This window comes from Lonchura striata, chromosome 3 (assembly GCF_050655825.1).
Source record: "Lonchura striata isolate lonStrDom1 chromosome 3, ASM5065582v1, whole genome shotgun sequence".
NCBI lineage: Eukaryota > Metazoa > Chordata > Aves > Passeriformes > Estrildidae > Lonchura > Lonchura striata.
This window is the reverse complement of record NC_140705.1, coordinates 43,688,032-43,711,350: the sequence shown is the minus strand read 5'-3', so window position 1 is coordinate 43,711,350 and position 23,319 is coordinate 43,688,032. Positions and strand designations below refer to the sequence as shown.

The 23,319-nt window shown below is 39.8% G+C and overlaps 1 protein-coding gene across 2 annotated transcripts in view; it reads right to left on the bottom strand.

The window, feature by feature from the left end:
* CRYBG1 (crystallin beta-gamma domain containing 1) overlaps positions 1–23,014 on the bottom strand; it is a 95,809-nt gene extending 72,795 nt beyond the window's left edge. For both annotated transcript variants that reach the window (XR_014954245.1, XM_085576478.1), the window contains exon 1: positions 22,674–23,014. Coding sequence is in view for 1 of the 2 variants with exons in the window: in XM_085576478.1 (XP_085432604.1) it covers positions 22,674–22,999 (326 nt within the window). In the remaining variant the exon portion in view is untranslated. The remainder of the gene's footprint in view (positions 1–22,673) is intronic.
* Positions 23,015–23,319: the final 305 nt, after the last annotated feature.

Below are 23,319 nucleotides of genomic sequence, written 5' to 3'. Positions count from 1 at the left end.
ACCCTGCGCAGGTTCCTGAGCCCAGGATGAGGGTGAGCCCCTGGCAGCACAGCCTGAGAGTGAAGAAAAGACCAAATGAATGAGATGCAACCAGGACTTGTGAGGTTTGGTTGGTGCTGCATAAACTCATCCATTTATCTATGCATCAAAATCTTCCTAAACCACACCCTGCAATTTCAGCAAAGGAACTCACCTAAAATGAGTTGATTTCATGAGCTAAATTAGCCCACTGTCTAGAACAAAGACAAGCATCTAGTGTGGTACCAGCCATTCCACATTTGCATCAATTATGCTGAGCGCAATTGAAACTCAGACTTTTGGCAACAAGGCACTTGAGCCACCTTTTGCTCACAAAGTAACACAGCGGCTTATATTCACTGGAGGTTTGTGATTACAAATTGCATTAATGTAGATTTATTATGTCACTTCTGAATATCAGCAGTCTAAATACTTATGTAACCTACAGTTACAAATGCGCTGCAGAAAAAAAAATATCTTTTTTTTTTTTTTTTTACGTGGTGCTAGAAAGGCACCAATTAAGAATGTAGACTTAGCTTTGTAAATTCAGCTTTGAACCTGGCCATTGAAATTTTACTGAGCTTTAAGAAGAAAGGAAGAAAAATTTACTAAAATTATTAAATAACTTCTTTTTGATGTTAGGAATGGAAAACTGAATTGAACTGACATATTCAGTAAGAAGTAGCAGGAAAATAGAGTTATACTTAGGTAAGTCAGCTTGTGTAATATGAGATATTTTGTTGATTCCCGACTTCATTATTTCAGGCTTTAAGTAATTATAGCTTTATTGCAAAAGTTATCACTATGGACTTTCTCATTTGCCTGAAAACACACATCTGCAGAAATTTCAATATAAATCTTAGATTAATTACTTTCATTTAAATTCCATGTATATTTCAATATGAGTGAAGCATCATTTCTTAAGAGATTACAATACTGAATCACAATTTATGAGAGTGTTTAATGGGCCAGGTCCGTGACTCTCATGTCTTGGAGCAAACAACCTTCATCTTTTATGTGTATGTACAGTTACATTTATGAAAACAATTTAAAAATGGTTTAACACAGACATCTTTTTAGATACGTCTTGAAAAAAATCTATTCTCATACTTCATATGGTTTTTCTAGTCATGTGTCCAGCAGAAGTAGTTCAGAGAAGTCTTGAAAAAGTATTAGACCTTTCAACAAGATAACAATAGAGAAGATGAAAAGGCGACTCAAAAACTTACATAAATTGCATCACAAATGCATCATAGAAAGTGATTTTTGTCACTAATTCTAGCACAGCACCAATGTAAGATACCATTTCACAGTACATTCCAAAGCCCTACTCATTATCATCCGAGCTCTTAATCTCATATTCCTTTAAATGCCATTAATACAGTTATTTAAATTGTCAAAAGTTACACATCGAAATAAACATATGGATGTGGATGGGTTTTCTACATACCTCCACAGAGTTCAGGCTTTTCTGCCAGCTCAAACAGACATCATAACATGGATTTACACTACGAAGTGCTTCTTTGAAGCCATATTGGCTTCTTCAGAAGGACTAGCTTACCGAGTAAATAGCAGCAGAATTCAGGATTCCTTCTGGTACAAGCTCACTGTAGGCAGCCTACCTGCATCTCTGCATCTTTACAGAGCCAGAAGACCACGGGCTTCACCTTCAGAGTTTGTTTTGCTTCACCTTTTGAGGAATGAGTTGTCTCCTGACAGTATTTTTGCCTCTTGTCAAATCTGTTTACCACTCTCCTGTTTCACTCCCTTCTCTTTTCCATAGCTACCAAAAGTGATCTTGCAGGCAGTGAGAGAAGAAAAAAGAAAGGATGCAAAGAGACGAGAAGGGGAAATGAAAAATGAAAATGGGAGGCTCCTGGGAAAGGAGGTGCAGACAAACTAGGGAGAATATTTTTTTAACTGGGACACTGACAGCCCAGTTAATTTTGTGTAAGGCTTTGTTATTTAAAATGATGAACATTTTGTTACAATTCAGTACACTTACTTAATGTTGCTTCCACTTTGTTCATTAACAGCTCTCTTCTGAATTACTAACCAACAAGGCCTTCAACTATTGGTTTTGAACAGCTCATCTTCCAGCCTCAATGCTTGATCATCCTAGAATGCTTAAATACCTCCTGAGCAGGAAGCACCTTCATGTTAATTATATTAAATGTCTGAGCTGGAGCCTGCCAAGCAGTTCTGAACACAGTAAACCAGGCACAGACTTTGTGATGAGTAAAAACAACATGCTCCTATAATAGAATCATTACATGTAAAGAAAAATCCTCAGAAAAAGCTAAATAAGGTCTTAACTTTGAGGAAGCTGGTTACAACAAACTCTATCTCTGGCACTGATCTGTGGCCACACCTCTGTAAAAGAAATAAGTTTATCTTGTCTCTTAAATTTAACGAACAACCAGAGCAGAGGTGGATAATCTCAATACACATGCACTTCTGTGTGAAAACAAGTTTGATTTGTCCACCACAAGCATTAACTTTCAGCCACACCTACTCTTCTGTTTGGGTCAAGTCTATAATTATTGAAAGTTCCCTCTCCATATGACAAGCAAATTTTTATATAATCTCCCTTATCTCTGATAAAAGATGCCATCTATGAAACTATAAGATTACTATGGTAGTGTTTGAAGCTGATTTAAGAATAAAAACTTAAGAGAGTGAACTCGCTCTCAATAGCCTGCAGCTACAGCATCACATATCCTTATGTGTATCTGACCTGGTGTGTACCAAGCAGGAGTAGCCTCCACGGTGCTCGCTGAAGGAAGGAATTTTCATTGCAGTAGATGTCATGCTTCAGCTCTTTGTCACCAAGAAATGAATTGTTTCAGTATAGCACTCAGTGACAAATCGTATTGTTCAAGTGTGTGTGAATACCATCTGAGGAATTCTGATGCTTTACGGGCCCTCAGTGTGCAAGCTGCTGAAAGCCTCAAGCTTTAAAATGTACACAAGACCATTTAAAAACAAACAGAAACCCAAAAGCACCACACACAAAGTTTTCTGGTGCTCTTTCAGAGCTAAAGGTGTTTGTACCATCCCAGTGTCTCAGTAGGTTGAGTAGCTCACTTTGGCTCTGGGTCTTACACAAGACATCTAATTGACAGTTGAGTACAAAAAGGAATTAAGTAAATATCTCAAATCACCAAAAAAAAAAAAAAATTCTACAACCATTTCAATCACATTTTAATTTTAAAACAGTTCACACAGTAAACTTTATCCTAAAGCATCATGTGGTATTATGAGCCTTGGACTTTACACATGAAATGCAAGTTGTTCTGGAGCCAGTTCAAAGGACTGACTTAAGTCATCTAGGATGTCCTATTTACAATAGCTGACTACAGAGTCATCTGCCTGCAACTCTGTAGTTACCTGCTAAAACCTTCTATTTTAATTTCTGCATTTGCCTACTTTCAACCCTCTGAGGGTTAGAACCAGTTTAACAAGGCATTTATCTCATCATTGTGACCCAGATGGGGCAACTCATTCACAAGGGACAAGAAATCAGAATCTCCCACAGATAAACCCTCGGGATCTGGGGGAAAAACATTTTTGATACTCAGTTTGAGACAGCGAAGTATTTTGTCTTGGTGATTTTTCAAAGTATAATGTAAACCCCTCCTTTCTTAACAATATTCCCACAGCTAAAGAAGACAACTTCTTTTCCAAAACCCTAAGTAATCTCCAAAAGGGAACATGAGTAAACAACTGAGGTAATCAACACTCTCTTACTAGAATCAGTTATGCAAGGGAAAAGAAAGCAAGGCCTCGTGTTTGCATTGTATTACATATACAGTGAAACAAGGGACAATTTCAACATCTTTGGACCAGTCTCCAAACCCAGACCTTCAAGCATTCTAAAAGCTAGGCTGTTGTCTGCAGTAAATGCACACTTGAAGATGCAATCAACCTGGCAGCAGACCTTCGGACTACAAAGATACAGACCCCAAAATCTCTGTCAAGGGATATCCATTAATCAAAATGCAGAACTGTACATTGTTCTGTCTTCAAATGCAATAATACCAACTTCAAAGAAGTCAGGGATCAGGAAGAGGTAACTAAGGGTGACAAATAATTCCTAAATATTTGACATTTATTTTTGAGATAGATAATTTCATTAATTTAAATGGTATAAAATAGTAAATTATAGATGTAAAAATAAAATGGCATGCTTTTGCAGAAGCATCATAAGGAAATGGACTCACTTGAAAGACCTCAGCTGATCTGTTCCCATCAGAAGGCAGCACTGCAGCCTGGTCTGTAAGTCTGTTAATTACAAATCTTTAACATAAAAAAAGAAAATTAAACTCACCATCTTCTATTAATATTTCCATTAATTAACAGGAAAAAAAACCAGGAGCTACAGAAACAAGAGGACACTGAAGTCTTGGTTTCCCTAATGAGAGCTAGTTCAACATAATTTTAATAACTCAGCTTTCACTAATTAAAACACGCAATAGCATTTTAGGATCTTCAGAACAACAACAGCTGTACCTTGAAGCAAGACCCCATATCCTTCTCAGGCTATGAGGTAAGTTCAGTTGCTCAAAACAACTGTTTCCAATACTCCTCTTCCTTAAGGATGTGTCGGAAGAGTAGTGAAAAGTAGTGGAAGCAATAAACACAACTCAAGCTTTATGGATTTCAGCACAAAAATCTAGAATTAACAACCTTTATTTTACACACCCATCTCATTATGGGTGTGAAACCAGCTCGTTCATTGGAAGTTTATTTTCTTACCATGTAAGTCTGTATAACGTAAGTATTACCCCAAATCCATTTTTATCCTCCCAGTATTGATCAGAACTCACAAAATAGGTTAAAATGAAATATCAATTGCCTAACTGAAAAATTTCCAGCTGAATTATAGCTGGTATAGCCAAGTATCTCCCTCTGATAATTGGCACAAAACAAATTAATAAAAGCAGTTGCGGTGGAGAAGAAAATATGGAAATAAATAGAAGATAAATAGATACATACAAGAAGATAAATACAAGAAGGGCCAAACCAAACTGCTTATGTTATAATCTGCTTTTATTTTACATGGTTCTATGTCCTCAGTCATTCTTTTTTAGTGCTCTACTAGGCAAACATTTAAAGAGTTGGCTTAAAAATCAGTTTTGCTATAGAAACTTCAGCAGGCAGCTAGTAAAGTATTTCTGTTAAAAGGCTTTTCTCATCCCTAGTAAAAAGGCACACAGTCTTCATTAAAGAAAAGCCTCAGTTCCCCTTTGGCTTTGTAAACCACATGCAGCAGCAGTTCTGCATTGCAATCTGTACACAGGGACAAGAAAGGAGAGTTGCCCTTGAAAGTCTGGGCAGACTGAACCACGGACTGCAACACCAGAAGGCTCGAGAGGACTGAAGGGTTTTGTTTTACAGCTAGCTTTTTGAACTACAACTGTCTGTCCTCCTCAACCCTCACCTTCATTATTAAATTGTAATTTGGGCTAGATTAAAGGACAGTAGAGCAGCATAAAAGGAAGGGTGCAAAACTAACCAAAATAAACACATTTAGGACAGATTATTGAGCAGATGTAAATTATGAGACTGTTCCAGCATATGAGACATAAAGAAATCAGAGTGGAAAAATTAAAACACTTCTGAAAATATGAGAGATGAAGGAGTGTGAGGACTTCTTCAACAATTAACAGAAGAAGGACTCCTCAAGCCATTTTTTTAATCATGTATTTCTTCTTAGAGGAAATGGAAAGAAGTTTCAGGAAAAATTAATTTGTATAAACATTAGAAAATTGTCTGCAGTGATTCAAGGCTTTGCAATTTGTTGTCTTCTGTTGCACTTGTTCTATGTAGGTGCCATGTAAAAATTCAAACTTAAATAATAAGTAATACAATGTAATCAACAGATAAACTGCATTAAAGAAAAAAAAAAAAAGAGAGAAAAGAGTAAGAGGTAAAATCTAGCACTATTTGCACTGCAATTATGCTGAGAATCTTTTGAATCTCGCTGTTGTAAGTGCTGTACCAAAAACTGGGTATGTCCAGTAAGAAGTAAGGGGGGAGACAATTACACTGAAACATCTGCAATTATCCTAACAGCAGCTGCTTCATCAGAGTTGTCACCACCTAGACCCAGCACCTGCCAGGGAAAACTTGAGGCAGGAGGCACCAACACACCAAACAGCTGTGAACACCAAAGCCACTGAGAGAGGACATCAGCAAGCTCCTGGGAGTCATCCAAGATGGACACAACATCTGTACCTCTATGGTCTTTCAAATCAAGATCACAGGACAATAGTGACATTTCTGTATCAGTGAAAACATTTCTCTACTACCTAAGTAATGCAGGGCAGCAGGGATTGTCACACGGCAGCAAGATATGATCAGTTATTTGCTGGGGCATGGATTTGTGTCCAAATTCATGCTTTCATGGATTAAGAAATAGAAACAGGGAAGTTCAACAACAAGTATTCAAAAATAAAGCCTACAAGGAAGAAAGAAAACTTACACAATAAAATGTTAGTGAAACAATGTTAGGTGTGTAAATTTGTATTTCATTAAATCATTAAAAGGCACTATTTATTTTATAAACAAAGTAGGGCAAATTTTTCTCTAATTATGTGATAAAGCATATTGGGCAAAACAGCCTTTCCTGTCTTTCCTAGGCAATATTATTAAGCTCTGAAGCCTAGGATTTGTTTTTCCTTGCTCTAAGCTTACTGACTACAAATGTTTTAATTTGTAAAAATTATCAAGGACTTCTCTAAAACTAAGCTGCAGCTCTGACCTCATGTGCAACCCAGGCAGTTCATTTCAAGAGCTTTCAAAATACAATGTTATTGTTTAATTCCTTTAAAAATCAGCCTTATACTTCCTTTATTAATTTTGCAATTACTACATTAAAGATCCTGTGTGGATTTTAAAGATATATAAAATAATACTATTCATCAGATTTTTAAGATTTTTTTTTTGGCAGCCTGGATTATTTCATAGTGACTTCTCTGATCTTCCAAGTCACAGCTTGTTTTCTCTTCTCTTCCAGATTATCTACGTGCATAAAACTCACCATATGTGTAACTATCAAGGTTCATCCACCAGTTTTTCCAAACACAGTGATACAACAAATATTTCTTTAATAACAAGTGAGCAACAAATCACTAATTATGAATAAGCACCTAAGGGTGTGCACAGGGTCTGGCTGGACTGGAGTTAATCTTCTTCATAGCATCTCATATGGTGCTCTATTTTAGATCAAAACAAACAAACAAAAAAACCCCACCACATCAACATTTCAGCCACTGCTGAATGGCACTTGTACAACACCAAGGGTTTATCAATTTCACATACACTCTCCCCAGCAAGTGGGCTGGGAGGGAACAGCTGACCCAAACTGATCAAAGGGATGGATATTCCACACCACATAGCATCATTCTCAGCAATACAAACTCTGTTTTTGTGATGTTTTTCCAAAGTAGCTGTTGCTCAGACACTGGCTGGGCACTGGTCTGCTGGTGGAATTACTGAGGGACTGTGCATTAATTTGGATTGGTTTTCTTCTCCTTTGCTTATTAAGATATCCTTATTTTGACCCATGAGTTTTTTCTTGCTTTTGTTCTTCCAATTCTCTTCCCCGTCCCACTGACAGGGAGGAATGAGCTAAGTACGCGAGTGCTTCATTGATGACCAAGGTCAACCCATCACCAAGTAAAATCCTTCTCATGGGGCTGGGATTGGGATTCCTCCACAATAAGATGTTCTCAGGAGATTACATATATTCCAAGGCCTATTTATGAAATTTATACTATTTTTCTGTTATCACACAAAAATGTCCACAGCTCTGGTTTTACTTCACTATGCCATTGTGCTGGACTATTTCTTTCATTTAAAGCAAAAATGTTTTAATTTAATCCTGAGTTACTGTTTTAAACAGAAAAAAAAAAAAAAAGATACCAGAGTTAAATCAGTACTACCCATAAATACACTCCAGTAGAAGCATACATATTTGATAAGCTTTTTGTAGCAGTACCTATGCATTTGATATTCTTCATATGTAGCTTAATTTTCTTTGCATTGATGTCATAAAGGAGAAAACACACCCAGAACTTCAGTTCTCATGAGCAATGTGACCCTAGTCTGCCACATGTGTAGAGCAAGTGTTTGCAGAAGGTGCCTATGCACTACATATCTTCAGGAAAGCTAAGAGACACATTAAAAAAATTCCATTCCTCTATTTGTGGTTGTTCACAGGCACACACATGAATAATAACAAAGAAATAATCAGTTAACTCAGAAGTGGGAAGGGAAAGGAAGACGTCAAGGAGTGTTTTGCTGAATACACCATCAAATCTGGATGCCCTCATAAAACATGTAGTATTTCACAAATGTAGAACTGTAAAACTGTCCTTTGGACCACCTAAATAAGATAAATACAGTTTCTGACCATGCTGGAGGTGCTACTTCCCCAGCAGCCTAGGTCAGTTCAGCAAATCCATCACCTAGAGGACACTTGTTTATAGGCACAGAGCTTGTTCCCAAGGCTGTCTGCTGGACCACCAACAGGCTGTTTGATTTGGTGGCATGGTGCCAGTTCATCACATCTTAGACCTTAACTCTGAAATCTTCTGTGGAGTGCTTGCTCATCTACAATCACTTAGAGGATGAGCTGGAAATAGGATGTCTAACACCTGAGAACTCAATTACTGTCTTCCAAACATTTTCTTGCCAAAGGGACTCCTCCTGGGTGGATGTAGGGCTGAAGAGTCTCTAATTGGGCCAGCCCGTCCTCTCACAAATGCCTTACATCTCTAGACCATCTCAGAAACCATCTTTTCTTTCCAGGATGTACTCATATTGCCAAAGACTGAGAATATTCACACTCATCACATCCTCCTAAATTCCTGCATTTGGAGAGGAGTCATAAAAAAAGGCAACGCCCTTCCTCTGCATAGAGGTAACTTCGGGGCCAAAGGCAGCAGGGTCATGACAGGAACTGAATGGCATCAGCAACACTATTTCAAGTGCTGGAGCATTAGTCAGTGCTGCTTGCTGCTCACATACCCTGGCTTCTCTGCCAAATATAGCCTGGCATCCTGACTTGTGCCAGCAATGGTACTGGACACCACAGTGATAATAAGGATTACATAATAAGATACCACAGGGAGGGTAGGGCTCAAATTGGTTCCTTATTCTCCCTTGATTGTGATTTGACCCTGGGAGAGATGCAGAAGGCACTGGCAGTGCCACAGCACCTGTTCCTCACCCAGGCACTTTGGAAGCAGGTCACCAACATCCAAAGCTGCATGAGCACCAGTGGAAAATATTCATGCTCACAGTTTTGGGAGGTGCTCGCTACTCCTCCAGATGCCTCCAACCACTGCCTTGTTTGTTCATGTGTCCTTCTTCAGCTTTGTGAACTCGGTGACAAGGGACCTAAATCAATGAACCCCAGCTTGTTAACAGTATTGGAAGCTGAAGTTAAAAGCTCCATAAGAACAAGAAACTTGCACTCAGGCTGAGGAGCATTTGAAACATGGGAAGAAGTCTGGCCCTGTGTTCTGAGAGGAAGCACAACAAGTGGCAGCAGCAAATCTGTTGATCTTGTGGATATTGCTAGATTAGAAAGTCCTTATGTTTGAGCACAGTAACCACAAACACATGCATCCCCAAACCTGAAATGAGGAACACTGCTCAAAAGCAAAACAGACTATTTAAAATATACATGCAGAGAAAGGTTCTGCAAAACCCTTGTTGAGTTGTTATAGTAGTAATTTCTCTATTTTTTACCAAGTTCTAACATCTCCTGTAAAAAACTGACACTAAAGTTCAGAAAATGGCATGCTCAAAAGACTCCAAGTTTTTGTATTCACAGGCTAAAATTACAAGGAAAATAGAGGCAAGAGAGGGCAATCCAGGGAAGACATAAAAAATGCTAAATCAAGTCTGTCCACATTTCAGTATCCAGTTAGACAGTATTTATTTTCATGAGCTTAACTCTCAATAGCCTTTATTTCACAGCTGTTTCCCCTGACATTATTAATGTGATTAGAGAGGTAAAGGCAAATGAATGTGTTCTTCTCACAAACAGAGTACGATGTTACCTGAAAGAGGAGTTCAGAAGTCCTTTCACAAGTAAAAATTACTCGAACAGTAGATGGAATATTACATACACTGAGGGGGGAAAAAAAAAAAGGAAAGAAAAGCAGAAACTAACAAAATCTACCCCTGGAGAAGCACTCCGATTTCTTTTGAAAGTAAAAAAAAAGGAAGCATGTGTATCCCACACACATCATGGCCTGCTGCTGCCAACACTTGGCTGCTCACACTTGCTTCATCAGATGACATGAACACTTAATTTGTCATCAGCAGCAAAATTTATTTATAATCATTTGCACATGTAATGGACATCCTGCTAGTAAAAAAACCTCAGTAAATTAAAATGCACACCTTAGAATGAAAACAATTATTATGTCTTGTATAGAAAATGAATTTATATTTTTTAATTTATATAGAATTTACTCTACACATCTATGTTGCAATACAGCCTGTATATCAGAGAGTCCTCTGGAAGTAAATAAAAATATATTTCAGAATTATGAGAGAAAAAGATCAGGTGGTGGGTAGGTAGTCTGGGGAATATTATGTCAAAAAAAAAGAACTGGGGGATTTGCATGTTGGAAAAAATTAAGTAGCATTACTAAAGAGAGAGAAATCCTCCTGTCTTGGTTGCAGAGTCTCGACCAGGAAATTAATTGTAAACTCTTGTTAACTGCTATTTCATGTGAAACAAAGTCAGAAATGATACATCTCCCCGTGGGAAGAAATGAATACACAATAGCACATTGCTTTGGCAGCTGTCCCACCATAACCTGGGGAGTTCCACTTAACTGGAAAAGCTTTTCCAGTCCATTACTGGGTGAGATAAAACTCCATGGAACATAATAAAGTCTGTGGGAACAGAGGACTTCAGGGCTTTGACAAACCTTAACCAATTATCAACATGTGGAGTCTTCAGAGCATAAAGGACTTTAAGCTGGATGCAGGAGAAGCACTACTACAGAAAAAAAGCAGGGAGGGGGAAAGCACTGTTCAGAAGAATTACACAAGGAAATATGCCAAAGGTTGTCAAGTAACTCAGATATAATTTAGAAGAGATTAGACATGCCCAAACAGGTATACAGACCTTTTTTTTTTTTCTTTTAAAACCAAGCAAAACTAAACTGTAGCATATGGCAAGTTAATCACAACGGCAGTGATATTAAGAAATCATTATTCTATTTAGCAAAATAATTTTAAAAAATAATTAAAATGACTCCAAGGAAAACAACTGACAAATAAATATTTGAAGATGAATCAGATGAAGTAAATAGGCATCCAACAGTGAGAAGTGATTCAAATACCTAACAGTAGTTAAGTATCTCCCATGGCCTAACTATATTTTGTACTTTTAGAAGCTATTTGACAGAATATTTAAACATAAATACTCATCACAAAAATCTTGATTACATCAGGCAACACTACATGTCATCAAAAATACTCTGCTCAATATTTGAACTTGCTAGAGCACATGTAGACACAGAAATTGAGAATTTAAAGTTGCCAAGATTTTGTTGGACACTTCCTGTTCGGTTCCTCCCCGGGAGCCAAAGCAAGCATCCCTGTAAGCTGCAATCCTCCCTCGAATACCTCTGGGTGAGCCCTGAACTATTATTACTGCCTCCAGTGCTGCCCCACTGGTTTGGCAGCTAGTGGGACATTCTTCCAGTGCCAGCAGCTCCTGCCAGGCTCACACACAGCTTCTGAGCACTGTATTCTGCAGTGGGGAGACAAGAGATACAAGTCCATTAAATCTAGGTTCATTTAGGATGCAGAGGGTTCATAAAAATAGTCAGTTCTAAAGTACAACACTGTTTCACAATGTTTATACTTGAGGTCACTTTTTGATCATACTTTTGTATTAAAGTCACACTACTACACTGTGGTTAGTACTACCAGGGGGGGAAAATGGAGACTTTTCACATAACAAAACAGACTAATTTATCATCTGACTAGATTTACTTCTGATAAAAACTTACATTATGAAGTATATGCTGATCTTCTAATTTTTTATTTCTTTGTAAGATATTTCTAGCACCCTGCCACACATGTTTTTGGGATAAGACTCCTTTTTGTTTTGAACTTCAGTTTATAAAAATTAAAGCATCTTCTAAACTAGCCTTTGATGCAAAGATAGTATGTTTGCGCTAATAGTTGTTGAAAGTCAAGATGAGAAACTCGTTACCTTAACAGAAAAAGTTGCATTTAGACTTCAATTTTTATGCTAATTTTAATTTTTTTTGTTTGATTTATTAACTACAATGAACCAGTAGACAGTACTGTTGTATTTAGACTGATTTTTGTCCTTTCATATTGGTCTCTCCCACAGAATCTAACTTACCCATAAATTTATTTCATACGGAACACTGAAAATCCTGTGTTAAAATGACTAACTTTACCTTAACTCAAAGGCTATAAAGTAAAGTTTTCTACTTGTCCCAAGAGAAGATGATATCATCTAGATCTTATTGAAGAACTGGTTAGTTCAATTACCAGTTGCTCCAAGCCATAGATACATGGCCTAAGATAGTGCTAACAGTGAGACAGACTCATATGAGTAATAGTACACCTCTGGTTGCCTTTGCATTTCTACTCATCCATCAGAGAGCACAGAAACCTCCATAATTCAGGTTTGTTAGAACTTTAAATACAGGCATTTTCCTGAAAATATCAGGATGTTTCAGCCCAAATACAGAAAAGATCTGGCTACACTCAATTTCTGACAGGAAACGTGACAGGAATGGGCATTGAGCTGTTCATCAGGAACCAGGGAGTCTATTCCACGTGAGTACACTCATTACCTGCAGGACTGTCACATAGATTGTATTTAAAATACTCCCCTGTGGAATGTTCATAGGCCTCTCAGCCTCTCTTTTAATTCTTCACCTCACACACACCCATTAAATTACACAAGGACTAAAAAGCCTGATAAGTTCCGCTCTGAAATTGCAAATCATAGGTACTCATTCAGAGCTTTTGAAAGATGCCAACTTTTTTTTCGGTCTTTTGTGCTGTTATTTACTATTTGCATAGTCAGAATGAGACTCCACTATTCTAGACATTTGATAAACACAAAACCCAAGCCACCACAGCCTGGGAGAGATTACTCAGTAAACTAACAGCACAGACAAAAGGTGTGAGAAAAAGATCTCTTACTGCCTAAACTGAAAACAGACAAGGGTACCTCCCACTGAATAAATTAAGGAATCCAGCCACAAATCAGAAAAATCTTACAAAGTTAACTCAGAATACATCTACAAGGTGGGGTGAGGCAGATGTCTGTGTTTAATGTGTCCAAGTCCAAATCAGCCAGGCAAAAAGCAGCTGTAGTTTACAAGCCAAGTCACTGTGTTAGCTGGGTGCTGTGTCTGCACATTCATCCTTCCAGGCTGACTATGTGGGTTTATCCTCAGTGCTGCAAAAACCAATCCATCAGCCCAAATAACCAATCTGCCTCTCCACAGAACATGATTGCATGAAGCTGTTTTTGTGAATGGTAGTTAAACCCAGCTATGTTTCTTCCAAACAGAAGGTACCTTGCTCCTAGACAACTTCTAACTCAGGGAACTGAGATCCCACCTGCAGTGCTGCATCCAGCTCTGGGGTTCCCAGCACAGGAATGACATTGACCTGTTGGAGCAAGTCCAGAGAGGGGACACCAAGTTGATGAGGGGAATGGAGAACCTCTCCTCTGAGGAAATGCTGAAAGAATTGGGATTGTTTAGCCTGGAAAAAATAATGCTTCAGGGTGACCTAATTGCAGCCTGCCAGACTCAACAATTTTTTCCTCTTCACCAAGTGCACAGATCTTCAAAAAGAAAGAACATAACCTTTTCATTTCCAATAGAGAGAATGTAAAATGGATATAATTTCCATCCCTATTTTCTCCCATACTCCTTCAGCTTTTGCACATAGCTAAGGGTCACAAAGATGCTTCAACAGGGGACAATAGGGAAGCTCCAGCATGTATCTACAGGTCTCTTCTCTATACCATGGAGAATGAATTATTTGTACTTCATCTGTAAAACAGTATAACCATGGGTGAATCATCAAAACACTGTCCTTGAAGATGGAGATGGCACTATAATGTTATAGGATCTTATTAATAATTACATGGTTTTATTTTATGCCAAATGTGTTTATACTGTACCAAAATCCTAAATATATACTTTATCACAAGAATTACCGGTTACTCACTAAATATTCCCAGCCAAGGGTAGGAAAACATATCAGGACCACTAATCACATAGTGCCTCCCTGGCCATTGTGGAATGCCCACTATGATATCCCACTGGTGGTTTTCAAGGAATTAAAATTATGGAAACCAAATCAAACAGATCAGTAAAACCTTCTGAAAGTCAAAGAACAAGAAACTATAGGCACTCCCCCAGAAATGCACAGGTTCACAGTGACACTTGGAATTACCTTGCACTTCTCAGTGCCAAGTCTCTGCAAGCCTTAGCCTTCATATCATTCTACCATCAAGCATTATCAGCAGCATGCCCTTGGCAGTGGGGGCTACCCATACACCTCCTGTACATGAGAAGTGTACAAAAGTATTTGGTATAGAGAAGGACTACCAAGATGCTGAGATGCTGGGATATGAAATACAAGAAACACATGGAAGAATAGAAACTAGCTGCTTAACAGGAGCTAATCTGTCATTGGAGGTGCACAGGAAAGGACTGAGAGAGAAGGGGTACAAGTTGCAGCATAAGAAATTCTGCTAGCCTTCTGCCAGGAAAAAACAGAAAACCTCCTCATTTCCTAAAAAGCAGCTTTTTCTCACCAGCCCACTGATTTTAGAGGTTCTCTCCAACTTTCCCAGCATTAATTAGAAGTCATATACATGACTCTCCATGAGCCCTGAGAGAGCCCAGGTGGCACCTGCTCCTGACCATAAAGAAGGAACAAATGGAAAATGGTTCAGGCTATGCAACTCATATGTTTCGGCTTGGCTGTTTATAGTCTGTGAACCTGGGCACTGATCCTTCTGGATTTGAATGGTATCAAACAGTATTCCTGACCTACAACCTTGCCTCAACAGCAGCACTACAGATGTGGCACCAGCAACAGTTCAAAATGCTCTGGACACAATAAAGAAGTAGCTTACAAAGAAGAAAGACCAACTATAAAAAAGCTGGTCGAAGGATGTACAGGGGCCCATCTGTCTGCCTATATTTCTTAGAGTACTTACAGTGTGATTAAACTGTACAAGGAGCACTGTAATAAGGTATCCTTATTAGAAGTTTTATATTTTCTTTTGTCAAAATGCTGGAAAACGTTAAATACATAAAAACCTTCTTAGGGAAAGGTTTCTTGATAGTTGATCAAGTATTTTCAAGTCTAATTGACAAGAAAGGAGATTTAGTCTGAAACAGACAGCAGCCCACAAGCTCTAAGTCATGTGCAGCTGTTAGAAAGACAAATTGGTTGGTAAAATTGTCTTGCTAAGCTTTAGGGCCTGGCAGGTTTCAGTGATCTCACACCCAGAGGGAAGTTAACAAAGCTGGGGAGAAGGATTTACCACTGACAGCAGACACAAGGAATGCAGAATTCATGGGCCACAAGGACATTGAGTAGAATCCCCAAGATAAGGAAGAAACTAATAAACCTTACCCAGCAACTGTGCTGAACCAGCTGTGAGTGGGTAAAAGGTAATTCTGCAGGGGGAGGTCCCAGCCACCAACTCACAGATCATTGACCCAAAAACCCATCGGCCCAAAGGAAGAGAAACACCATGGGACTCATTAACTAATAGAAGATAGAACACTAATTAATACAAGAACTATGAAACTTGCACCCCATGAATTAAGCCTTCTGTTTGCTAAAATGTATAGTGAAATGTTTTAGTAGCATTGGCTTTGTGGGTTTGACACCCAGCACCCCTTTCTGCACAGAACTGTAAATAAATCAAATACCTTCACTATGTGTGTGAATTGGCCCCTCATATGCAGAATAAAATAACCTATTTTGGGACAACAAATAAAGTAGTTTTGCTTCTGGCATTAGGCTCTACCTGAAACTCAGGATTTGGGGAATTCATCAAACATGTCTGTTTTACAAATTTTCATAGCTCAGAAGATTTCTAAATTTTAGTTTGGTTGACTTTATAACTGTGAATTCTAAATGAATAAAGGATTCAGGTACCATAAAGAAATTTTATCCAACTAACATTTTTTAAAAATTTGTATTTCGTAATTTCCAAGCATGGTTCCAGAATAATACAAAAGATGGTCTCTTATTTTCTTTACATAAATACTATGGGTTTGTTTTTTTTTCAGAGAGCACTAAAGGAGGCCAATCTTGTATAGTGATCAGTCTTTACCTATCTTTCCCTTCTTGTCTCAAGGGAGCACCGAATGATGAAATATTTGATGATGGATTGTGGGAGCCCAAAGTATGTGGCTGCATGAACAAACACGTGTGAAGATAAGATGTACAGCAGAAAGTTTGCTGGTGTGACAAATACAAGAGTCATATATACAAAGATACACCACTATCAGATACATTGCACACATGCAAACCACTGATGACTTCTGTCTGTTTGGAAAGTTGAAGAATGGCTTTTTTTCCCCTTGCACAGGAACCCCTGCTGACAGAACAGGTCCTCATGTTTTTATTCTATTTTTAAATGCAAGCTGGTAAAGAAAGAACCACCTAGTATTTACAGTTCCCCATCTTTCCTATCACAGGATTATATTTCCAGCAGAATTTAACTTTCCTAAGCATTACTATTTTGGCTAAACTGCTGCAAATCAGACCATAGGTGTAGTAGTGTCCTCTACCTTTTCTCCTGTTTCCCCTGTTCTCTTTCCCAAGCCGTCTGGGAAAAGTTTGTTTCTCATGGCTTTCCCAGCCATCCCAAGAAAATGCAGAAGTAGGGATCAATCCCAGTTCCCTAAAGAAACTTGGAAAGTCTTAACCACAATGAAATGAGTAACAGAATGTACTGAATAACAGAAATTATGCAAAAATGAGTCTCTCAAACCAGACTGCTTGTGAACAAAGAAGGTTCCTTAAAGGTGCACATGAAAAACCAGAACCTAGTTTTTGAAGCTCACAACAATTTGACTTTGCACCGTAGCATTCCCTATATGTAGGTAGGAGACTGTGGACTCAGCATATGGACTCCCCCATATTGGGTAACATTGATGGAATTTAGATGCCCAAATTCAGATGTGGAAGCTTCAGGCAGCTTTTAAAGTTAATGAGTCAAAACTTGTACTTCTAAGATGCAATTCATTTACCCTGGTTTAGACACTCACCTTAAAGTGAGATGCACTGCACACCACACATGACTATTTGCCCTCCTCAATTATAAAGTGAAGAACTATTTCAGATGCAGATATCTCAGATTAGAGGATATGGATGTCATCTTGTATATGAAGTAAATGAAAATAATTACATTGAGCTTTCCTATAACATACTAATTTCTATCCACAAATGTTGTCCTGCCTCTTCCCTGAGATCATCACAGGTACAATAAAGTGCCATTCTTCTCTTTGTTCCACGCAAGCAGGAACCCACTAGAGTGTGCAGCATAAACTGCACAGTATAAATCTTGAGAGGATGGAGAGGGAGGGAAAGATGGGACAGAGTTGTAGGACAAAGACAAGGAGAAAAGTAAGAGACAAGAGGTAGATATGCTGAGAAAGAGTAGAGACTGAAAACTGCTGTTTTCTCATTCAGACACGTGGTACTCACTGAACTGGTATGCATTCAGTATTTAACATTGTTTTTAGCACTCCATGCATTACTAAGTGTCAATTGTATGTACCTGTATTCAGTAAGAACTTTTTGTTTGTGCACCTTCCTGGGTGGTTCCTACAGTGGTATTTTATAATAGTAATTTCCCAAAACACCCTTCTATTTTTATTTGTCACCATTTCCAAGTGTGGACCTGACACAGAAAAACCAAAGGTGCCAAGACTGGCACCTAGTTTGAGTAGGATAGAACCTGTTTTTTCACAACAGTCCTTGTTTTAACAGGCATTTAAATGTTCAGTACAGAACTCTTATCTCCTGAATGGAACTCAGCACAGCTATGGATCAGATTCACCTGGATACAGTAAGGTACACCATCTCATCAAATCACCATCCAATAAAGCCAGAAATACCAAAAAAAAAAAAAAAAAAGGAAAAAAAATTTTGACTGTGAATGGCATGAGTCCACTAACTCACTTCTTTATAATTTTTTTAAGATTTTTTTTCTAATTTAAGTGGAAAAGCATGAGCAAAGAAAGTCAGCAATTTTTGTGCACCATAGCAGTCAGGAATGAGATGCCACTCTTCTCTACCAGGATCTAGCTTTCATACCCTGACATCCAAGCAGGCTGAACAGGAAGGCATCAGCAGTCTTACTGGTTCATATTTTTCAGACTGTCATTTGATTCTGAAAAGGAGAAAATGAAAAAGAGTGTTCTTCACCCTGGTATTTACATAGCCACCAAACCCATGAAATCAGCAACACAGAATCAGCAGCTGATGCTAAACTCATGCAGGAGAGACAAACTACTACTTTCATGGCACAGATGTTATTACACTTTCACAGGACAGTATTTTTTACTTCTTAAAAATACAAAAACAGCAAATAAATGTTTTAGCATGTCATCCCTCCTATCTTAGTATCTTTCTAGAAACATGTATTTTTCCCAAGGATCAATTTCCTCATCAGATCATAGTACAGAAAAAAACTCAGAAAAAAAAGTTCTGCTTTTAATTCTTTGATTGTGATATCTTAAGATCTTCACTCCCCTATAAAAAAATTAAAATACTAAGTCTTTCTCCTAATGTGTTATGCTTATTTTACAGATTACTACTAATTATACATCAAACTGAATTACCCTTTTCCATTTCTACCTCCCACTAAGTGCAACTAGGAACACTTGCAGAAATCCATATTCAGTCTTACAAAAGAACACAGGTGCATGTTTCCTTTTCCTTTTTTTCAACCAGACAATGCACAAATGTGAAGTGTATATATATATAAAGTACATTGAATTGAGGGTTTGTACTTTACAAAACAGCAAACTGTATAACAGTTTTCTACACTTTATTCTTGTCAATCAGTTGAGCTACTAGCAGTCCGTGTTGTTACAGACTTTATTTCTCACAGATGAAGCATTTGTTCTTCATCTTTTTGCAAATTGTGATGTTACACATGGGCTGGGAAGCTCCTTCACCTCTTCCAACACAGAAGTCACAAAAGAGTAACTTAGAATAACAACATGGAAGTAGGGAAGAGATATGATATCTTGGTCTCATTGACACTTTCTCCACCAAAAACATGCTCCTTCACATTCCACGTATGTCATAGATGTGCATGTTCCTCCCCAAGATAAGGTATAATGCCACAGCCTAACTTTCCTTGGATGCAGCCTAATGCTGTTTCCCTCTCCTTATTTTAATGCTCTTGATGAACCCTTAATATTTTTTATTTCCTTGCCAAATCACTGTAGAATAACAGTCACACAAGTTCTTTACCTTCACATATTTAGCATGTTGATGAAGGTGAGCTGAGTTCATTTAATCAGGGGAGAGAAAAGTAATAAAAACAAGGAGTGTTGCTGGTGTTAGTGTTTCTAACATGCTCAATATCAAATATCCGTGTTTCTTGAAACTGAGGAAGTAATAAGAAGCAAAAACATCCTCCTATTTCACAGTGATTACACTGACACATCTTGGGCAAGAATCTAACTACTGTCATTTTTATGGTAGCCAACTCATAACTGGACCAAGTAACTTGTCTGGTCTTGACCATCAAACACAAAAACTCCAGATTCATAGGGTAGCATACATTGTGAGAATCACTGCTAAACAAACACACACAAAGATAAACAGGCTTTTTTGTCCTCCTGCAGTCAACTTCCTGCTACAAAGCTCAAATCCAAGCCATTCTCTTCATTTTTGAAGTTGTCATTGGGTGGGGATCCTTCAAAGTCCAAACCATAACAGCTGTACAGGGACATGACCTCCAAGAGACAAGTAAAAATTGGTTTCATAATATGATGCAGTTATCTACAGCATGGTGACAACGGTAATTCCTTTTTATTTTCACTGCACCTTCTTCTGTTAAGAGGCTCAAACTTGTAGCTGTTATCTGAGGGGAAGAGATTCTACAAGCTTTTGGTGGAAAAAGTAACTAGAGGAGTTCATCTGGTTGCTCTGACACCCATGAATGCAGGCAATACAACACAAATTTCATAGCAATAGGAGAATGTACACTTGCAACTTCAAGTTTAAGGAGCTGGGATGCTTGTTTGGTTTTTATCAAAGGTTTTTTTTATGCCATGCTGGGTACTGCTCTTCCAGATAAATAACTAACAACAAGGAAAAAATAACATAAGACAAGCAAAACAGCTGATGACGAGATAATTTTTTTAAGTGGAGTACCATATAAATAAGTGTCTTCAAACTGACAGCTGTCGTGCTTGCCATATGCCAAACCATAGCTAAAGCCATGGCCACTAATTAAACATTTCATATCTTCAAAGTCATCCCTGTTAACAGGACGCTCTGTCTTATACAGTACTCTTGAGACCAAGCATTACAGCCTACCATGCATGTAATAAAAATAAAATACTTCAAACCATGTCTTTTGAGAAGTGCTATCATAATCTTAAACATATTTTTAAAAATGCATTTAGTTTTTTTAGCTGTATACTAAAAGCTTAGCTCGTTCCATTTTTTCAAGCAAGGTGCTTAAAGGGTGGTAGAAAGCTACACAAACAAGAGAAGTTTGTGCCCTCTGAAGACGACCAACTGCAGTTAAAGATGGTGACATATGCACTTTCATGTGCTGAAGCACAAGCCAGCCTGCCATCAATAGCAGAAGGATTGGTTCCCTGACCAAAACCCCCAGTGTTTTGTAACAGCAGTTACAACCCTGTCCTTTCAGGAGACTTGCAATTATTAGACTTCTCTTGTAATTTAAGCACAGAACTTGAAAACAAATTTATGCAGTAAAAACATCCTGGTATATGGAAGAAAAAGGAACCCACACCTAGATTAAAGACTTAGGCCACTTCTACACCACCATTCATTTGCCCACATCTAGATATTCTATTCAGTTTTGAGCCCCTCAATACAAAATACATAGATAAAAAGAGCACAGGGCCCCAAGATACTGAGGGGCTGGAGATCTTCCCCTGAGGAGTGGCTGGGGAAGCAGATTCAACCTAGGGAAGAGATGACCACAGAGAGAGTCCATCACCTGCCTGTTAGTATGCATGAGAGGGTCACCAAGAGCCACGGGGCTCTTCAGTAGTGCATGGCAGGCACAGAACAAGCAATGAATTGAAATATGTTCCAGCCTTCTACCAGAATAAACTATTTCACACAAGGTAGTAGTAACACAGCTTGGCCAAAGTTGCTATGCACTCTCTCTTCTTGGAAGACTTCAAAGTTCAGGTGGACACAGTCCTGAGCAACTGGAATCTGAACTCGGAGTCAGCCTTGTCTGGGGGTCCCTTCCACCCTGAGCTACACTGTGATCCCATCCCCTTCTGTTTTATCTGGCCTTTGGAAGGTGAAACAGGGATCTGCTCCTCGTTGAGGTCACCTGCAGCATTACCTTGAGCTTGGCCAACCAATAGCATTCTGAAATACATAATTTTCTGTTTTAAAAGTTCTGAAAAGCAGACTTAATTTTCTTTTTCCTAAAAATATGTAAACGTAAGCATTTTTTTCCTTTTATAAAAGAGTTTGGTGTTCAAAGTCTTCAATAATACATTTCAAGACCAAATACAAACATAATTAGATTACAGTCAAGTTCTAACTTCTACCTGATGTATATTTTTTAGCAAGTACTAACATTTTCATACAGAATCACCTTCTGAAACGTACAGATTTCTCAATTTGAAGCAAACACCTGAGGGATCAATAGCTTACAACTTTTTTATTTTCTTTTTAACGTAGGCAGCACTAGCAGCTTCTCATTGCCCGGCTTGTGATGTTCAGATCTGAGAAGTATTGATCAAACCCTTTCCTGACCTAGCCTCGAGTTCATCACACACTACTGTGAATTGCCTTCACGTCAGAGGTTTTACTGCTCGACAACCCCACAGTCTCGCTGAGGTTCGTTGTGCCGTGGCCACAGGCTCTAAATATCCCCCGGGGAATACCTGCGTCCCGAAGAAGCCAGCATGCACTAGATAGTCATTATTCATGGGAGACTTGGACCACACTGGGGAGCAACAGCTATGGGGAGCACTGTAGCAGAGTGTTGTCAAGCTCTTCTCTTTCATTTTCCTCCTCTATTACGTCCAGAAAACGCGAGCACAGAACAAGCCCACTGCTGCAGAAGAGTAAAAGCTATTCACACACGCCAGCCGCCCGTAGGAGGCTGGTTTGGGCCAGGAAGCCTCCCCCTGCTCCGGGCACAGGCTGACTGTTACTTATTCACACGGGCGCTGCTGTTTGTCAACACGGCTCGGGCGCCGCTCCGCCGGCAGGCTGGGACGAACGCGGGACGGGAAGGCGGCTGCGGAACACGCTCTTCCCTCCTCGAGGGAAAAACCCCTGACCTCCAGCCGTGTCCGGCCCCCAGTCCGCCCCACCGCCCGCTCGGGTGTCGCGCTTACCGCGGAGCCGGGGACTCGAGGTGCGAGGCGGGCGGCGGGGTCCATGCGGGCGCGGCACCGCCGCCCTCCCGGGGATGCCGCTCCTTCTTCTTCGAGCGCCAGTGGGGGAACGCGGGGCGCCGCTTGGGCGCGGCGGCGGCGGAGGGGCGGCGGCGGGGGGCGGCGGCCGCCCCCTCGGGCTCCGAGTCCTCCGACTCGCTGCGGCCGAAGAGGCGCTGGAAGCGGCCGCGCCGCGCCATGCCGGGCTCCGCGGGGCTGTGCGCGGGGATCGCCCGCCGGCAGCGGCAGCGCGGGGAGCGCGGCGCTCTCGGGCTCTCCGCGGGCATGGACGGGGCGGCGGTGGAGCCGCCCGCCCCGCTGTATGCGTTTAATAAGGCGATTCCCTGCCTGCCTCCCTCCCTGCCCACCGCCGGACGCGTCGGTCCCTCCCCGCGGAGCGAGCCGCGCCGCGCCGCGGCAGGCGGGCTCCCCGCCGCTCGCACAGGAAGGGAGCGGCCCACGTGTGATCCGTGCCCAGGTGCGCATTAGGGGCCATTATCTTGTTGTTGTTTTCTGCTAACCCTGAGGTGTGCCCCGCGCCCAAGGCACTTGTGCAAAGTGCGGGAAAAGGCTGCGCGCCCGCCCGCCCGCACCGCGGGCTCCGCGG